The sequence below is a fragment of the Misgurnus anguillicaudatus genome, chromosome 23 (assembly GCF_027580225.2).
Source record: "Misgurnus anguillicaudatus chromosome 23, ASM2758022v2, whole genome shotgun sequence".
Taxonomy (NCBI): domain Eukaryota; kingdom Metazoa; phylum Chordata; class Actinopteri; order Cypriniformes; family Cobitidae; genus Misgurnus; species Misgurnus anguillicaudatus.
This window is the reverse complement of record NC_073359.2, coordinates 25,284,893-25,304,729: the sequence shown is the minus strand read 5'-3', so window position 1 is coordinate 25,304,729 and position 19,837 is coordinate 25,284,893. Positions and strand designations below refer to the sequence as shown.

Sequence of the window (19,837 nt, the reverse complement as noted above, 5' to 3'; positions counted from 1 at the left end):
TTTCTCTGCACAATCCTACAATAACAAACCTCACTGACGTGAATTATTTCAGCTCTCCATGAACAAGGTTATTCATGCATTTCTGAATATTTTGCGAGCATGTACATGCAACATTAGACAGCAATGAAATATCAATTCATTACACCGAGACTAGGAGCTCTAACTAATATTTCCACTATTTGTTTTTCCGTTCGACTCTCCTGGACGCTAAACAGTTCCTAAAAAAATCTGAGTGTTGATTTTTCCATTCTGGATATCCTTATCCCAAGGTGAGACATGCACATACAAACCCCTCCATAATGCATGTCACCTTAACTCAATAGGAACGTCTTATATATCAGGACGGAAACGATTACCTGCATTCGAACCATAACCATTTTGTTACTAAATATTTTTTAATATATTAAATAAATGCATTGTGGCACACACAGTTCTGTGTAAATATCATACACAAAAGGACTGCATTCAAAACAAGACCTCACTTTATTTCGAATCGCTTGTGAGCTGTAAAATGTCCAGTTGACATTTGATGCACAACTCAAAACAGGTTGATTTTACATTGCAAAAGCGATGGGTGGATAACTAAACTAAATAAATAAAGCTTAACAAGTTTACTTTTATAATTAACAATAGATATACTGTTTCTAGTAATAAGCCAATATAATGCAGAGGTCAATATAGACGGTTTCAGTAGTAACAACATAAACAAGCGGCTTTCGTGGTCCTCACGTAACTTCCGGTAAAGTCCGCTATAAGAATAAATAACAACAAAGTACTTTAAACGTAGTTTAATATAACAATCAAAATAAACAACGCGTAGATTACGTAGGAAACCAAAACATTTGTTTTTTTCGACAAGGTATTTGTTCAAGAGTTCAGTTTAGCAAAAAACTGAAACCGGAAGTAAAGTTCGGACTAGACGCGTATCGCGTCACAGCACATTTCTCTTAAACTTAAATTTCATTTTTGTAAGAAAAGACGTTGTCACTTCATGTAAAGCCAAAGTCTGACAGAAAGTCAAATGACTAATCATTATTGACTTTAACATGACGTTATGTTGTGCCACACACAACGCCACACTAGTTCAACACACTTATTCAAACAATAAAATGTCAGGTACACATTAATTATGTCTTGTAAATATGTTTTAAGTACTTTAAAAGGCTATATTTATACATGTTATGCATAACAAATGTTTATTTAGTTTCACCAATTTTCTTTTTGTCTCTTAATTACTTAACATTTGTGTTATATCGGACTCAGATCGGCGAATCCACTTCCTAAATATCGGCATCGGCCATAACCCCCCCCCCCCCCCCATATCGGTGGACCACTAACTGTTTCTTTCACACTATAGTAAATCACGGCTTATTTCTCACCCTGGTTGGCTGCCAAGTCCATTATGAGTCGTCTCTGCTGCGTTTGGCTTGCTTTCATTATTAGGACACATTTCTGTGTTTTCCTCTGAACAAATATTTTTCAATACAGGTTTTAATATTACACAAAAAAAATGTTAAATCAAAATTGACTTGCGAATGCAATTTCACATTTAATTTAAAGGGCACCTATTGTCCGATTCACGTTTTTACATTTCTTTTGGTCTGTAAGTGTGTATTAGTACATGTTAACGATATGCAAAAGGTACAAACCCCAAAGTAAACGATAACGCGAGTTATCGTTTTCAACGTAAATCTATTTTCTTGGATAACAGGATTGTAGGCAACAGTTTACTTCCTGGAATTGGTGATGTAGACAAGGCGACAATATCATAATTCCTCCTGCTTTGTCTCACAGATGGTAAGTTAACTGCTGTTAGCATTGCATTGTGCGCAAATCTTTCAAACATGGTAAGGAGCGTCACATTTCCGGCTGATGTCAGAGGTATTCAGGCCAATAACAACGTACAGATTAGCTGGCCAATCAGGCACCCAGCGCTTTTCAAATCCGTGCGTTTCAGGAACAGAGTGAAATCTGGAGCTACAATAATGTACGGTATATGGAAAATAAAGTGTTTTTTGAACCATAAACCGCGCAAACACATTGTATTATACCAAATACACAAAACAACGTAGTTTTTAGCAATGAGATAGGTGCTCTTTAAACATACTGCTTTTGGCCCTAATACATGAAAGTAGGTCAAACTAACTTTGTACGACCAAAACTCTGCATTGCATACAGGAAAAAGTAAAAAAAAAGGAAAACCTGGAAAAACACGTTCGAGCTTGGCCCCTTCTCAAAGTCTACCGACCCCGATTATTTATGCATAACTGCACTTGACGAAAACAAGCAGGGAATAAAGGTAACTGAGTTTGCCGTTCACACTCACAAAACCTCTGATAAACAGCCGATTGATTGTGCGTACGGGGCGGATTATCGTGGACGCTTGTACGTGCCGCCCAGGCTGGACGTTTCGAATACGTGCCGTGTGAGAGGAAAACAAAAAAAAGTGACCAACAGTGAACTCTTTCACCTCCGGCTAAAGAAAGCCCAGGGCAACACAAACCCACAAAGGTGTTTTTAGGGAAAGCGATTTCTCACATGAGATTTTTTTACGTGAGAACAACAAAAACCTAAATAAGCTAAAAAGGTCAACGCAGTGCAATGAGATTTAAAGCCTGGAGCAATGTTTTATGTAAACTCTTGATATCAAACTCTTCTGAAATACTTAAAACTTTCCTCCTATAAATCTGACGTATCGTTAAAGTTAACGTGAAATATATTTTCATAGAAAACCACAAACCAAGCCATTTTTTATCAACTTATATGCAATATACTTTGACAGTCAAAGAAGGGCAAATATGTGCCGATTAAAATTTCGTCATTCATTGTCCTTTTTCTTTCCTAAACTATCCGACAGTGTTTATTTGAAAAGAGAGGGGCGGCAAAAAAATCCAAACTGAATTCACCCGCAAAGTAAAACAAATTAATGTCGCCTCTTAACCTTGTTGAAAGGTTTATTGGCAGAATAAAGATGAGTATCGCACACATTAAAGACTCTGTAATTGAGAGAAGAGGCACATGTGTTCCTGCCACACATGCTGATCCAAACCCCAGTGAGATATTAAGTGCGGTGAGCATAAAGGGGCTTGTCATCACCCATTAAATTATTTTTATACAAATATTTCTTCTTAAATCAACACTGGGTCACACCACTAAAGAAACACACACTTCTCTGGCTCAGTTTGGAAAACCAATTTTAGTTTCAATATATTAAATGTGATTTCCACTAATTTAATTGGATTTGTTTTCAATTCAACACAAAAAAACCCAACATGGTCATATGAGAGTTCTCGAAACACATTTAACCCAAAATGTTCGTGACAAGCTTTCTTCCCACCCCTCTCATACGTGCTAAAGGTCCCGGGATCAACACGCGCTGACCGCCACATTACAAGCATGGTTTAACAGAGACATTACTGCATGAGATCACCGACGGATAAAGTCGCATGGATACAAACAGCAACGGATCATCTGATCGGATTGTTTAAGCATGTCGTAATAAGCTTCCACCTCTTTTGTGGGTCACGATCTAACACGGAGTGTTTATAAAAGATTACCGTGAATCTTTAATTAACGAATATTGAGTCTTAAAGTTTACGACAATGTGGAAATTATAACCTCTGCAAGAGGGATTAAGGGCAGGTCGTGTCGTTCACCACCTGAAAAAACACGGTGCGATATTAGTGAGGGTTCGTACACAAATGCGACAACAAACGGGAAAAACTTCCAAATGGGACGGGGCGTACTTTAATTGTCCTTTTTATTATTGTACTTCATTGTAAAATTAAAGGATTAGTCAATTTTCTTTATAAAAATCCAAATAATATACTCACCACCATGTCATCCAAAATGTTGATGTCTTTCTTTGTTCAGTCGAAAATAAATTATGTTTTTTGAGGTAAACATTCCAGGATTTTTTTTATTTCAATGGACTTTAATGGATCCCATCACTTAACAGTTTTAATGCAGTTTCAAATTGCAGTTTCAAAGGACTCTAAACGATCTCAAACGAGGCATAAGGGTCTTATCTAGCAAAACGATTGTCATTTTTTGCAAGAAAAATAAAAAATATGCACTTTTAAACCACAACTTCTCGTCTTCCTTCGGCTGTATGGCGCGCCAGCGCGACCACACGTAATTGCGTAATGATGTGGAAAGGTCACGTGTTACAAATATGAAACGCACATTTGCGGACGATTTTAAACAATAAACATTAATAAGTATCATTCGACATACAACAACGTCAGAATGGTCCTCTTTCTCCACACTTGTAAACACTGGGGCGGAGTTTCGCATACGTCATCCGTGACCTCTTGACGTGATGACGTATTACGTGAGGTCACGCTGGCTCGTCACACAGCCGGAGGAAGACGAGAAGTTGTGGTTTAAAAGTGCATATTTTTTATTTTTCTTGTCAAAAATGATAATCGTTTCGCTAGATAAGCCCCTTATGCCTTGTTTGAGTCCTTAGAAACTTCAATTTTAAAACTGCATAAAAACTGTTAAGTGTTGGGGTCCATTAAAGTCAATTAAAATGAGAAAAATCCTGGAATGTTTTCCTCAAAAAACATAATTTCTTCTCGACTGAACAAATAAAGACATCAACATTTTGCATGACATGGTGGTGAGTAAATTATTTTTTGTACTAATCCTTTAATAGTAATTGTAAAATTTTACTTATTTTTTTAAAAAGTTAAATCTTTACCTTTTTGTGTTGCTTTACAATGTTTTATATTTGTAATTAAAATTATTTAATATAAAAAATTCTTAATGTAACATGAGACTTAAGCACCTTCAAGAAAATGCCCACACATCAATGAACAGAAGCCTCCGAAACTGCTCGAATTTCCTGGGAAAAGCCCACCCTGGAGATTCGGAGAGCTCAACATAGAGCTCACATGCTACTGGCAAATGTTCGGATACATGACCTGGAAGACAAGAGGTCAACGGGCAGCAGACAATCAACCGAGTCGCAAACTTTCAACGGCGAGAGCACCTACAGGGTGGGCCACTTCAAAGACATTCCACACGCTTGGAATTCTGGGAGACATACCAAGGCGAACTGAAGAGTGTCAGGCGATCCCAAACAGGACTTTGGGATCGAATAAGCTGATAGTAACGTTAAACAGCTCTATTTCGACCTGTCGCCAAAATGGCTTAATATTTGAGAGTACAACAAAGAGGTGTTGTAAAATAGTTACTTCGAAACACAACATGGATCTGGCAGAAACTGAAGAAACCAGACGACAGAGCCGCTGGGAACGGTTTCATTAAATAGAGCAAAGTTATGGGTGAATAATACTGCAATACGAATCTTTTTAGTAACTCACACCAAGTATATGATAGGTGCAGAATGATCCTGAAATACTGATACTTCCGATACAAGATGTTCCGATACAAGCAAAATAGCTAATAACACTTCCGTGTTTTTCCCACTCTTTGATATCAAGGAACACTTTGGATGCTTCAGTAACTTATAATAAGATTCAATTATTTCCAGATCAGTTCCTCCATCCAGTTTTGGCCTAAAACAAAAGCTCCAAAAAAACAACAACAACAGGTGACTTTACAGTACATGACATTATGAACGAATGGCCACACCATTAAAAACATTATAAAATTCCTTCATGATATGCGTTTTGAGACTTTTTCCAGTAGGATTTAATGGTGTTATACTGGGTCCCGTCCCATCATTATAATATATAACAAATTACTGGTAAACCCCCACAGAGGCTATTGGTTTCCATTAAAACCAATTAAACTCCCATTACAACCATTAGAATGTCTATGATGGTTTTTATCGTTTAATTTTCAGCAGGGATTTCAGTTTTTATGCGAAAATTCAGCAGAAACCATAGATAGATAGATAGATAGATAGATAGATAGATAGATAGATAGATAGATAGATAGATAGATAGATAGATAGATAGATAGATAGATAGATAGATAGATAGATAGCAAATGTGGCTAATCCTAAGTATCTTGCTAGGGCTTCAACTTGTTTACACGCTTCCAAACACTACGTGAAGAACGTGCGTATGCTTGCGTGCACGCCCCCGGGAGTGGAATTCTAGCGGGCGCGTTCGCGCGAATCCCGCCGAGTCCAGTCACGAGCGCTAATCTGGCCTTCGGGCTGACGCACAGAACGCCAGGCCTCAGGAGCGACCCATTTTGTGAGGAAGAGGGGGGAAACGACTGATAAAAACAAACGTTTCGCACAAACATGACAGATTTCGGCTTACTGTTCAAATTGAGTTTTCACTTTTTAATCGTAATTGCATTGTATTAACAAATGAGACGTGAAAATATCCGCGCGACATCACAATGATAACGGCCACATGTGAGAAACACCCCTTGTTAACACATTAAAAGCCCTCTGCAGTCTGCATGGAGTAAATTCCACAAGTCCCGTGTTGTAAAGTGTGTTAATAAAATCACATAGCTGAATAAATATATCGGTTTTATGGGTATGAAGTTGTGTTAGAGTGTGTAAATACTCACTTTCTCCATTTAATGATCCGCAGTGGCAGGCAACGTAGATGAACGTGACCAAAAAGACCACACTGGCGTCCAGCCGCATTATGCCTCGCGACACGTTTTAGTTTCCCTGGGAAATCAGATCCACCTCTGGTGTGTTCAAAATCGTTGTAGAGCAGATAAACTAGTAAATATAACCCCCAAAAACCGTCTCAGTCCGAGGAACAACTTAAATGAGACCCCTAAGAAGGGGACTCGGGGGTCCAGCGTGCTTCAGTTCAAGATAATGTCCAGTCGTACTAACGTTAGTAGTGCGTACTACACAGCATGGGTGAATTCACCATTAAATAACATGATCTTGAACCCGGGTGAAAAATAAACGAATAGGAATCATTCTGAACGATTGTTGCGATGCATCATCCTTTAACGTTCAGTAGATGAAACATAAACAATTTGAAGAAATGGTATAGCACCTGATTTTTTTCATACCCCAGATTTGAAGAGGTACCAGTCTGGAAATAATTGTGAAAAAAAGAAATAACAATATGAACTCCCAGTGTGGGTATCCTGGAAAAAACTAAAAATAAATAATAATAAATATTCCCACTGCTCACAGAAAAGCACAACGTGTTTCCCAATAGACAAAAACTTCACAAATGTGTCAAATTCGTAATGCCCCCCCGGAACAGGTGCAAATAAACAAGCCTTATTCCACAGGTCGTTTCACGCGCTGCCAAATGTGTCTATCTTGGAGACAGCTCAGCCTTCAAGACGCGTCGTAAAATGGACATCTCCATAAACACATGCGCGAATCAAAATCCGATATCTGGGTTTCGGCATTCACACAACACGCAAAATTAAATATCCACACACTTTCGTGTATTTTCAAAGTCTCCAACGCAAAAAATAGATATTGATATTCCCCAAAAGCCTCTGCTCCCAGCACAATGCTCCCAAAGTGTGCGAGCGTACGCGCGTCTCGGCCGCGTTGCGTTAATCTTCCACGTTAATCAACAGACTTGCGTGCAGCGCGCGTCTGGACTGGCCGTAAAAGCCGTCAGTTCAGTCCACAAGAGCTCGATGTGCGGTTTAGCTGTGGGAATTGGCGTGGGAATGCGCGGAAAGTGGGAAAACTTCAGTCGTGTTGTCGGCGGTATGGTTTTCCCCCTCTCGTCTTTCCCTGTGTACCTCCACCAGTAAACAAGTACTGCCAGTCAGCTGGGGTAGAGCTGCGACGTGACACAAAACACGGAGCGGATCAGCGCGGATTACGGACACGCTGACATGGAGTCTGTTTCTGTTACACCCACACCCCATATTGTATCGTGTTGGGCTGTCAAAATAATAGACAGATACAGGCAATAACCGGGATATTAACTGCACGGTTATCGATATTGTGCTGTGTTAATACTCAATAATAAATAATTTTGCGGCCATTTCAAACTTTGCAATATTATTATGGCAATTTGTACTATTCTGCAAACAACCACATTCCTACATTTTTGTGCGAATTGCTTTCGCACCTGTGACGTTGGGGTTAGGGGCGGGGTTTCATTAATGTTTTTTTTATGAAAATTGCAAATTTTTTATAATTCGCTTTGTACGAATTCATACGAATTAGTCAACTTGTAAAACAAGTCCTTCAAGTATAATTCCTCGGATTTATACAATATTAAAACAAAATGAACAATACTAAACATAAATTTAATTGACAGCATTATTTATTTAATAAAACACCACATTTAAACAGGCTCAATTTTGTTATCGCAAGTTCTTTTAGCCATGATAACGATGTAGTAAAAGTTTGATATCGAGACATAGTTGTGTTTGCATAATAATTAGTGCTGGGCAAAGATTAATCGCGATTAATCGCATACAAAATAAAAGTGATTTTTTTGCATTATATATGTGCGTGTACTGTGTCTAATTATTGTGTATATTTAACCACACACACATTTATATATTCATTTCAGAATTGTTTTACTTATATATATATATATATATATATATATTTTTTTTTAAATATAGAATATATAAAATATAAATAAATATATATAAACATGTAAATGTTTCTTAAATACATACATGAATGTGTGTGTATTTATTTATACATAATAATTACACACAGCACATACTCATTTATTATTCCAAAACTCATATTTATTTATTTATTAAAATATTAAGAGTACATGTTTACACATTTTTTATTAGGTTGATTACATTGAAAATGCCACAATATATATAGTTTGGTGTAGTTTAAAATTTCTTTAGTTAAAATAGTTAAAACATAATTCCCAAAATTACATATGTGTTTTATAACATTTTTAAGTCTAAAATGTAGAAAAGAATATAAAAATATATATTTATAAATAATTATATATTTACATACTAGGGCTGTCAATAGATTAATCACGATTGATCGCATACAAAATAAAAGTTTGTGTTTGCATAATATATTTGTGTGTTTATTGTGTTTAATTATGTATGTATGTATATATATATATATATATATATATATATATATATATATATATATATATATATATATATATATATATATATATATATATATATATATATATATATATATATATATATATATATATATATATATACATACATGTAAACATTTAAGAAAAATGTATATATAATCTTATATATAAGAAAATATAAATAAATAAATATATATATATGTGTGTAAATGTTTCTTAAGTACATAGATGCATGTGTTTGTATTTGTTTATGCAAAATTATATTTCACACAGTGCACATATATTATGCAAAAACAAACTTTTATTTTGTATGCGATTAATCGCGATTAATTTTTTGACAGCCCTAATAAATACATACATACTCATATACACATATAAATACACATATAATTTTTATACTATTTTCTACATTTCAGATTCAGTAAATTCATAATAACACAGATGTAATTTGTAATATCTCATAAGATAGCATCAAATATAAGATATGTAAGCTATAATAATTATACAAGAAATTTTGTTTTTTATTGATGTTACAGTGTAGGATGCTATGATAATGTCACGTTAATCCCCCTTTAAAATTGTACCTTTGTCTCGATATAATAGTTAAATCAAACAGTCTTTAAATTTATCCATTTGTCAATATTTGCTATTATGTGCCGTGCTGAAAGGACTTCCCTTTCTGGTGAACAATTCCTTTAATGGTTTTCCCTGCTGGCCTTTTCCATTTCTGGAAATGATTTCACTGAAATACCTGCTACCTATAACACAAATGTAAATGGATGTGACAGAACAAGAAACAGTTAATGGATTAATAATTGTGCAATAGTCATTAAATGGAACGATTTGCCATTAATGTGATTTGTGCTCCTGAGAGCAACAAGTCATTCTGGCATTAAGACGCCAGCTTGCTTGAAATATAATTGTAATTTAATTAGACAGTTTAATCTGTGAAAGCACGCAGGCACAGAACATCTTGGTTGCTGTGATTAATCTATCCGTTATATAAGAACTCATATACTCAACTGACACAAGTAATCCAAAATCATTTTTGTGATTATATTACCGCCCCTCTGTTTACCAATCCGACTGCAGATGGTCAAAGAAGCACATTTTATTCATGTTCGTGCACGCTCACCATTAATTCTCCATTAAATTAATCAATTCTCCCATATAAATATGCTGCTCATCTTTAGGAAACCAAAACATTTGTTATTTTCGACAAGGTTTTCATCCCAGGGTTCAGTTTAGCCACTAGTCAGACCCCGAAACAAACAGAGACCGGAAGTTAAGTTCCGTCCGATTATATAACATCTTTTATAGATCTGGCCACACCTTGTAATGATTGACACAGGAACAGGTTGTACTTAACTAAATACAAGAACAAATGCGTATAAACTAATATTGATCGAGCAAATATTGATCTCATGTTCTATTACACCCCTATGTCAATACCAAGGGATTTTGCCACGTGTCTATCTATCTATCTATCTATCTATCTATCTATCTATCTATCTATCTATCTATCTATCTATCTATCTATCTATCTATCTATCTATCTATCTATCTATCTATCTATCTATCTATCTATCTATCTATCTATCTATCTATCTATCTATCTATCTATCTATCTATCTATCTATCTATCTGCTTATAAAGGAGAGCAGATTCCTCCCAAACATCCCATCCTGAAGGACTGGTGGCATAATTACACCGGTTCTTTCTGAGAGGAGATGCCGAGGATCAAAGCGGAAGAACGTTCCCACACTCTTTTTCCTGCTGAGGCATGCCGCAACAACTCTGTTTCAAATGAACTCTCTGCCCTCCACACACCATTATGTCTATCAAAACCAAAGTAAAAAAGCTGAAAATAACATAAACAGTTCTCAAAGTTGTAGATTTCATCTTGATATCTTATTGATAAAAAATATAAAATAGCATCATACATTGAAACTAAATTGCATGATAGTATAAAAAATGTAATCGTTTCTAAATAATAAAGATCCTTGTTGTTGGACACAAATGTCCTTCGCATTCCAAATTCTTATCAAAGTACCTTGAAAAGACACAACATGCTGCATTCCAGGATTGAAACTTCAGGTTTGGCAGAATTGTTACAAACACTCACTAAACACAAAAGATTGCCAGAGAGGGCGGGTTCATTGTGTCTAAACCTGGTTTCCAGGAACTCACAGCACCTGCTGGGTTCTCCTGGGGTAGAGCGGAGGCCCGCGGGCCAGTGGAGGTGTCGCTTCAATCCCTTTACCCCGGCTAACCCGCCACCTTCAACCCACGCCTGCATCAGAGCTTTCACTGTCAGAGGTAAAGACGGCAGGAACTGCGAAATTAAAACTCGCAGGCGCTTCATCTACTCGCTAAACTTCAAAGGTGGATCAACCTGGTTTGGAAAATTACACTTTTGGATCCACAGGAGTCGCGTCAGAGTAACAATGATTTATGATGTATTAGGGGACATAATGCTTACAACTATTGGGGGTCATAGGGGATATGGAAGTAAGCCTATATAAAATTCCACACGTCAGCAGTTTACTCACAAATAAGGAACCTTGTTTAGCAGTTTTCATATTAATGCCTGACCAAAATGAACTGCATGTGGTTTCCTCGCTTTTTTGAGTTTGAGTTTTCTATCTATCTATCTATCTATCTATCTATCTATCTATCTATCTATCTATCTATCTATCTATCTATCTATCTATCTATCTATCTATCTATCTATCCATCTATTGGATGGATGAATGGATGAATGGATGATAGATAGACGAATAAAAGGATGGATTGATAGATGGATGTATGATGGATTGATGGAGGGATGGATGCTCAAAAGATAGATGAACAAATAGATTTATAGATAGATAGATAGATAGATAGATAGATAGATAGATAGATAGATAGATAGATAGATAGATAGATAGATAGATAGATAGATAGATAGATAGATCGATAGATCGATAGATAGATAGAGACAGACAGGTTGATAAACAGACAGATAGAAGGATAGATGGAAGGACGGACAGATAGACCTGTAGATAGATTTATAGACAAACAGACAGATAGATGGATGGACAGACAGATGGATAGATGGACAAATAGATTGATAGGCAGATGAATAGATGGACAAATAGATTGATAGATGGATGGACAGATGAATAGATGGATAGATAGATCCATCCTTCTATTTGTCTTTCTATCGATTCATTCATCTGTCCATCCACCTATCAATCAATCTATTTGTCCATCTATCCATCTGTCTGTCCATCCATCCGCCCACCCATCTGTCTATTAATCTATCCATCTATCAGTCCATTTGTCTATCTATCCATCTTTCTGTCTGTCCTTCCCTCTATCTATCCATCCATTTATTTGTCCATCCATTTATCTGTCCAATTGTTTTTCTATCAATCTATCAGTCTATTTGTCTGTTCGTCCGACCGTCCATCTGTCTGTCTATCTGTTTGTCCATCCATCTATCAGTCTATTTCACTATCTATCAATCCGTCTGTTTATCTGTGCGTATTTCCATCCATCCATCCATCTATCTTTCTATCCATCTATCTGTCTGAGTATCCATCCCTCCATCAATCATCATCCATCCATCTATCTATCTATCTATCTATCTATCTATCTATCTATCTATCTATCTATCTATCTATCTATCAATCAATCATTCTATTTGTTTATCTATCCACCTGTCTGTCTGTCCATCCATCCATTCATCTGTCCATCCATCTATCAATCTATTTGTCCATCTATTGATCTGTCTATCCATCCATCTATCTGTCCGTCCATCCATCCATCCATCCATCCATCCATCCATCCATCCATCCATCAATCAATCAATCTATCCATCTGTCTATTAATCTATCTATCTATCAGTCTATTTGTCTATCTATCATCTGTCTGTCTGTCTGTCCGCCCATCTATCTAGCCATCCATTTATTTGTCCATCCATTTATCTGTCCATCTGTTTTTCTATCAATCTATCAGTATATTTGTCTGTTCGTCCGACCATCCATCTTTCTGTCTATCTGTTTGTCCATCCATCTATCAGTCTATTTCACTATCTATCAATCTGTCTGTCCATCTGTGTGTATTTCCATCCATCCATCCATCCATCCATCCATCCATCCATCCATCTATCTTTCTATCCATCTATCTGTCTGAGTATCCATCCTCCATCAATCATCATCTATCTATCTATCTATCTATCTATCTATCTATCTATCTATCTATCTATCTATCTATCTATCTATCTATCTATCTATCTATCTATCTATCTATCTATCTATCTATCTATCTATCTATCTATCTATCTATCTATCTATCAATCTATTTGTCCATCTATCCATCCATTCATCTGTCCATCCATCTATCAATCTATTTGTCCATCTATTGATCTGTCTATCCATCCATCTATCTGTCCGTCCATCCACCCATCCATCCATCCACCCATCCATCTATCAATCAATCTATCCATCTGTCTATTAATCTATCCATCTATCAGTCTATTTGTCTATCTATCCATCTGTCTGTCTGTCCGTCCGTCCCTCTATCTATCCATCCATTTATCTGTCCAATTGTTTTTCTATCAATCTATTGTCTGCTCATCTGACCGTCCATCTGTCTGTCTATCTGTTTGTCCATCTATCTCTCCGTCTATTTGTTTATCTATCCATCTGTCTGTCCGTCCGTCTATCCATCCATTCATTTGTCCATCCATCTATCAATCTATTTGTCCATCTATTGATCTGTCTGTCCATCCATCTATCTTTCCGTCCATCCACCCATCCATCTATCAGTCTATTTGTCTATCTATCCATCTGTCTGTCTGTCTGTCCATCCGTCTATCAGTCTATTTTACTATCTATAGACTATTTGTCTATCTAGATGTGTCTGTCCATTTATCTATCTGTCCATCTGTGTGTCTTTCCATCTATCAGTCTATTTGTCTATCTCTCTGTCTACCATCCATCCATCCATCCATCCATCCATCTATCTGTCTATCAGTCAATCTATTCATATGTCCGTCCATCCATCCACCTATGTCTCCACCCATCTATTAGTTTGTTTGTTTATCTGTCGATCAGTCTATTTGACTATCTATTCATCTGTCTGTCCCTTATTTATGTGTCCACCTGTGCGTCTATCCATCTATCAGTCTATTTGTCTATCTCTTTATCTGTCTAGCCATCCATCTATCTGTCTATTAGTCAATCTATCATCTGTTCATCAGTCTATCTATCCATCCATCTATCAGTTTATTTGTCTGTCTATCCATCTGTTTATTTATTTGTGTCCAGCTGTGAGTCTATCCATCTATCAGTCTATATATCCGTCTGTTCATTTATCTATCTAACTATCTATCTATCTGTCTATCTATCCGTCTATCTATCCGTCTATCTATCTATCCGTCTATCTATCCGTCTATCTATCCGTCTATCTATCCATCTATCTATCCATCCATCCATCTATCTATCCATCCATCTATCTATCTATCCATCTATCCATCCATCCATCCATCCATCCATCCATCCATCCATCCATCCATCCATCCATCCATCCATCTATCTATCTATCTATCTATCTATCTATCTATCTGTCTAGCCCTCCACCCATCAAACTATGTTTATTTGTCTGTCTATCCAAATAATCATCTTTCTATTCGTATTTCCAGTCAATCTGTCCATCAATCAATAAATCTATCTCTGTCAATCAATCCGTCTTGGTCCATCCATCCAATGGTTTGAATAGTTCATCTTATGTAGATCTTTCTGTTTGTGGATCATGATTTAGTTAAAAACTTTAAAGATTAGATTCGTTCACCTATATTATGGAAAGTATTATTAGGTCTTCAGACTTCGTTTCATCATAACAATCTTAATTGTAAACAAAATTAAAAATGTAAAAATCATACAGGAGTCAAGCAAGTGGATTGCAAATTATTTTATTAAAATAACAGACGCTGCATTTTTGCTTGCAAATACCTTTCTGTTATCACTTCACAGTGAACCCATTTGATAGAAAACCATCAATACAACTGTTCTGTGGTCAGGTGGATGAATCAAAGTCAACACAAGCAACAGATATAATCAATGACAGTCCACAAAAAACAGCCATTTACACCCATCAACAAACCAAACACTTTGCTCCACAGTACAAAAAACACACAGACGTTAACCAATGACACATATGATAACCATATCTGAGCAATACTGAATACTCCATCCATCTGCAAGACTTTGTGCTATAAAGAGAACAGCGTGCACAAATAGATCTTTAAGTAAGGGGGCAGCTAAATAAGGGGCTTTATTTTCCGGCCGAGTTCCCTGAGGTTGTCGTATCCACTTTTCCTATCTGTGCCATCCAATGAGCAAAAATACTTCCCGCTGTTTGCCAGAACTCTTCCTGTCTGAACAGGTCTGCATGTATCAGAATAGAGCCACGGTCCGTTTGCACGTCCATCGTACATAAGAAACTTTAATTGCAACTCTTTTCAATGCAAAACTGAAGTTGTACCACTTTTGTCCCACTGTACTCATGGAAAAACTCTGCACGCGTCTCATATTAAACGGAGACTGGCGTAGTTGGATATGAAATCATAAACTGACTAATCTGGTTAAAGCTACCTAATACTTAGTGTTACCATGTGGGGGATCAAATACAGAGACACTCAATTGTTAGTAAGCATCAACTGTAGACACAAAGATATTCAGTGAGCATCATAACATGGCATGCAGGTAACAATGTGAATTTTGGGAGCAGCCCTATAAAGATTATGGCTGTCAGCTGAATGTGATCTTATTTAATAGCTAAATTTAAAGCTACCGTCAGTCCAAAAAAGCCTTATATGCTGCTATAGATAAATTAAATCCAGTCTATTCTAATGTCGTACATCATCTGAGTTTTGGGAACAGTCTTATAAATAGGATCATGCTGATGAAGGTGAAGGAGACGATTATAAGCATCAGCCACAGGAACCAGTTGACGGATTTTTTGGCGTGCTGCTCCAGGCGATCCGACTCCGTCTTGAGCTTTTCGAAGTTCACGTCGGCCTGTCGCATGGACTGAGTCAGCACCTAAAGATGAGAAGAACATTTACATTTGCATTGTCATTTGCTTTATATACTTAATTTTTATCAATCCTGGGTTCGAACCCATGACCTTTTGTGCTGCTTGTGAGCTATATAAAATCATGTACTCAAGAACTAAATAATATATTTGCTTGATCATTTAGTAATAGGACATCTAGTTTTAAACCAAACAAGTGTATAAGTAGATGTAATACTAGTATGATGGCGCCCTCTAGTGGACACACATCACATTGTTACTGCCAAATAGGATTTATAGACTACATGCATGCAAAATATAATAAATTCTAGTGATAAATATAATTTTCTATATGTTAAGAAGCAATCAGAGACCTGGTTGTCTTGTTTAATGATGTTTTGAGCAGCGAGCGAGTTATTCTTCAGGTTGCGTGCGAGGTTCAACATATCTTCTGCTAGCTTCTCCTGCAGGTTGTGATGTTGTTGAAGAATCGCGTCCAGCTCCGCAGCGGACTGTCGCTCATCCACTGGGATACTCCTGATGAAACATGCGGAAAAGAGAGAAAATGTATCTGTGGTCTTATAGAAAAGCAAAAAAGGAATGAGGGTAGCAGAAATGTGGCACGTAATCTACCTTCTGTGTCTCAGATCTGAATCAAATGAACCTGGTGATGGAGGACAAAGAAACAGACAATGTAAATAATGTCGTCAGTCCAGTATAAAAGTCATAATTTAATATAATGCAATGTTAAGCCGGACTTTATTAGGAAACTTCTTTGGTTCACATTGACATGTAATCAAATTTAATAATAAAGCATGCTGTCCGAGGGGAGGGCTCAGGGGTCCGAATTTAAGCCCGAACCCAGACCATCTTTAAAGTGAGACGGTGGGGTGGAGGAGGAATGCTGCAAAAACTGTCCCGGGACAGAGGTGAGGAATGGCTATATATACAGGTGATCTTCACCTGATTTCAAAATCTTAATTGGAGATTTTATTGATGTTATATTATTAGTAAGGATTTAGTTATAATACTTACCAGAATTGGAACCTCCCTGTTAAGATACACAAGACACAAAAGTCAAATTAAAAGACACATAGAGTTTGTTTAATCAAATTTCTGTATGTCTTAACTTCTCGTAAGCAGATCATTTTATTGAGCTATATATAACCTGGTTTATTAGTTTAATTCATAAGCATGCTGTAATGATGTATTGTTTTTAATAACACATGATATTCGTACTGTGCTCATGAGTTCCTTCTTCATTTCTTCAGTACATCGTGCTTTACTCTGTATGTGGACGGTTTTGCTGGCGGGCGTCCTCTCGCTGGATATGGTGGGTGTGCGCCCAGGAGCCAAAAACTGATTTGCTAATGATTTCTCGGCTGGAGATGGCAGTAAAGAGAAACACAAAACAGTTTAATTTTCTAACAATAAGAATGCATTTGCTTATTACATGTTAGTATTGAAGGTCTTTTAATAACTAACCAGTCTTTCCGCCTCCAGGAGACCCTTGAGGAAGTCCACTTTACGGGTATAATCTGTCAGTATTTCTGGTGTTGGTTTGCTGAGGGAATCAGTTAAAGAAATATGAATCTTTATCTATACAATCATGTGTTTTTATCATATAGACATTTCTTTAAGTTATTGAATATTGTCATGTTTTGTGTTAAGATAACGCACAAAGTCGTCAAATATGAATTAGAGAGACAGAAATTTATGTTGACATGTAAACAATGAATATGGCATTTGTATTGCAGTGTAAATCGTATTTAAAGTACCTGGGATTCTTTTTTAAAGCAACAAGCATTTCCTCCAGAGCACCAACATACTACAAAAGGGGGGAAATGATATTAAATATGATGTTTATAATCAAACAATACATTTATATTAGATTACATGTAATCTCATAGAAGAGAATAATAAGATAAACCAACTAAATGACGAATGACACTGATAAAGGCCGAAACAAGTTAAAATATATTTTTACACATTTAATAAACGATATTGATATGAATGGCTTTGTTGTTATGCAGAACACTCAATAGTTTGAAATATTAGCATTTATCGCAAATATAAAATATTTGATGTAAATATATTGTACCTTTTCTAGTCTCCATTCCGTTTCGCCTCTTTTTTCTGAAGCCAGAGATTCACAGCGGGATAATAATCTGATAAAATTGATCTCCAGTCTAGACGTGGCCATATTTAACACTGACAGCGGAAGTCGCGCCAGTTTTACGGATATCAATGCGGAAAAGAAAAGAGCGACAAAATAAGAGTCCCTTATTTGAAATTAATAACTTAAATAATAAATAGGATATTATGTTTATCATACCTTTAATTATGTTTAAAATAAAAAATGAATTAATTATGTTTAATAATTTAAGAGAGAGAGAGAGAGAGAGAGAGAGAGAGAGAGAAGGGAGAGAGAGAGAGAGAGAGAGAGAGAGAGAGAGAGAGAGAGAGAGAGAGAGAGATGATTTTATTTAATAAATACATGAAAATCTTAAAAAAAATCGAATGACCCCCTACTCCTATTAATTAATTAATTAATTAATTAATTAATTAATTAATTAATTAATTAATTTATATAATAAACAATAAATAAATAAATATAAATACAAATATAGGCTGGACACTTGAGACAGATTTGAGATACACTGAAAAAATGATTCGTTGAATTTAATAAATTTTTTTAAGGTAAGTGGTTGCAATCAATTTATTTAAGCTACATTTAAACAAAAGTTTTATATTTTATTTTACTTTACTAATCTTTTTTGTTTAACATAACTATGTGCACTAATCCTTTACATCATCTGATCATTTCATTTTCCAGATATTTAAAGACAACCTGTAGCTCAGATTTCATCACCTTAATTATTACTGCATTCATAAAAGTATTTATAAAACCCATCACAAAATCCCAAATATATTTTACATGAGTATATAATAATAAAGCTTTTCAATTACAGATAGATATTGTTATTTTTACTGCAAAATACCTAACCTTTGTGTTTCAATTTGTGCATTCAATCTTGGCAAATTAACTTTTCTCAAAAGCCATTTCAGCAGTTTTTGAAAACATACTGATGCAAAGTATGGTAAAAAAAAAACTGCTTCCACTGTTTTATTTTCAAGAAGCTTTGCATTTTTCTCTCTGTGTATAACAGGCTGAACTTGCATTTTCCTCTGTTTTTTGTTTTTGCTCTTCTTCCTTTTTTCTTGCCTGCACCATCTTCAGTATTTCATTTGTGTAACAGCCTCCTTTTTTTCTCATCACTATATTCTCTATACTCTTGATTATATTATCAATTTGAACTGTGTTGTTTCTGTATCTGTCCTGACTCTGTATCCAGTATTTACTATCAATGACATAACAGCCACCTCCACACTTATCAACAAAACTCTTCAGTTCAATATTTTCTTGAACAAAATCATGAATTGTTTCATTGGAATCAAGTTCATCACCTCGAGTAAAGACAATCACTGAATAGCTTAAAGCTTCTTCTCCAAACAAATCATTAAGTTTATTTACAACTTCTTGTTCCTATTCTGTGCAGTGTTCGAATTATGTCAAAGCTTATGGGGGGGTCCCCTAGCTAAGCCCCACCCCCTGACCAAGCCCCACCCCCTTATCATAGGGTGGCTGTGATTTCACAAAGTAAGATGTGATCGTCTTTGATCAACAATCATATGATCCTGGTTTTAATCAAAGAAACCCAAATTACTCTTAAATCAAACCCTAAACATTTTTACCCCACAGATTAGTGTGAAACACTGGCAAGGCCAGAAAATAGGGATGAAAT

General features: G+C 36.0%; 2 protein-coding genes across 2 annotated transcripts in view; both read right to left on the bottom strand.

The window, feature by feature from the left end:
• Window positions 1-7,699, bottom strand: part of insrb (insulin receptor b) — a 73,810-nt gene extending 66,111 nt beyond the window's left edge. The window contains exon 1 of the mRNA XM_055218579.2: window positions 6,502-7,699. Within this exon, the coding sequence (XP_055074554.2) occupies window positions 6,502-6,580 (79 nt within the window). The 5' untranslated portion in view covers window positions 6,581-7,699. The remainder of the gene's footprint in view (window positions 1-6,501) is intronic.
• Window positions 7,700-14,912: 7,213 nt separating this feature from the next.
• Window positions 14,913-18,291, bottom strand: use1 (unconventional SNARE in the ER 1 homolog (S. cerevisiae)). Its single transcript, XM_073861646.1, has 8 exons — window positions 18,133-18,291; window positions 17,810-17,859; window positions 17,521-17,595; window positions 17,271-17,427; window positions 17,067-17,082; window positions 16,665-16,695; window positions 16,406-16,568; window positions 14,913-16,060 (listed from the first exon to the last, which is right to left on the bottom strand). Exons 1-8 carry the CDS (start codon window positions 18,232-18,234, stop codon window positions 15,878-15,880), a joined length of 777 nt encoding a protein of 258 aa, XP_073717747.1. The 5' UTR covers window positions 18,235-18,291; the 3' UTR covers window positions 14,913-15,877.
• Window positions 18,292-19,837: the final 1,546 nt, after the last annotated feature.

What these genes read in the sequence shown, in the direction of transcription:
- use1 (XM_073861646.1), bottom strand. Translation starts at nt 18,234, where the DNA reads ATGGCCACGTCTAGACTGGAGATCAATTTTATCAGATTATTATCCCGC. An exon ending in GGTCTCCTGGAGGCGGAAAG is followed by an intron (nt 17,428 to 17,520) that starts ACTGGTTAGTTA and finishes GTGTTTCTCTTT; the next exon opens with ACTGCCATCTCCAGCCGAGA. An exon ending in TCAGATCTGAGACACAGAAG is followed by an intron (nt 16,569 to 16,664) that starts GTAGATTACGTG and finishes ATGTTTCATCAG; the next exon opens with GAGTATCCCAGTGGATGAGC.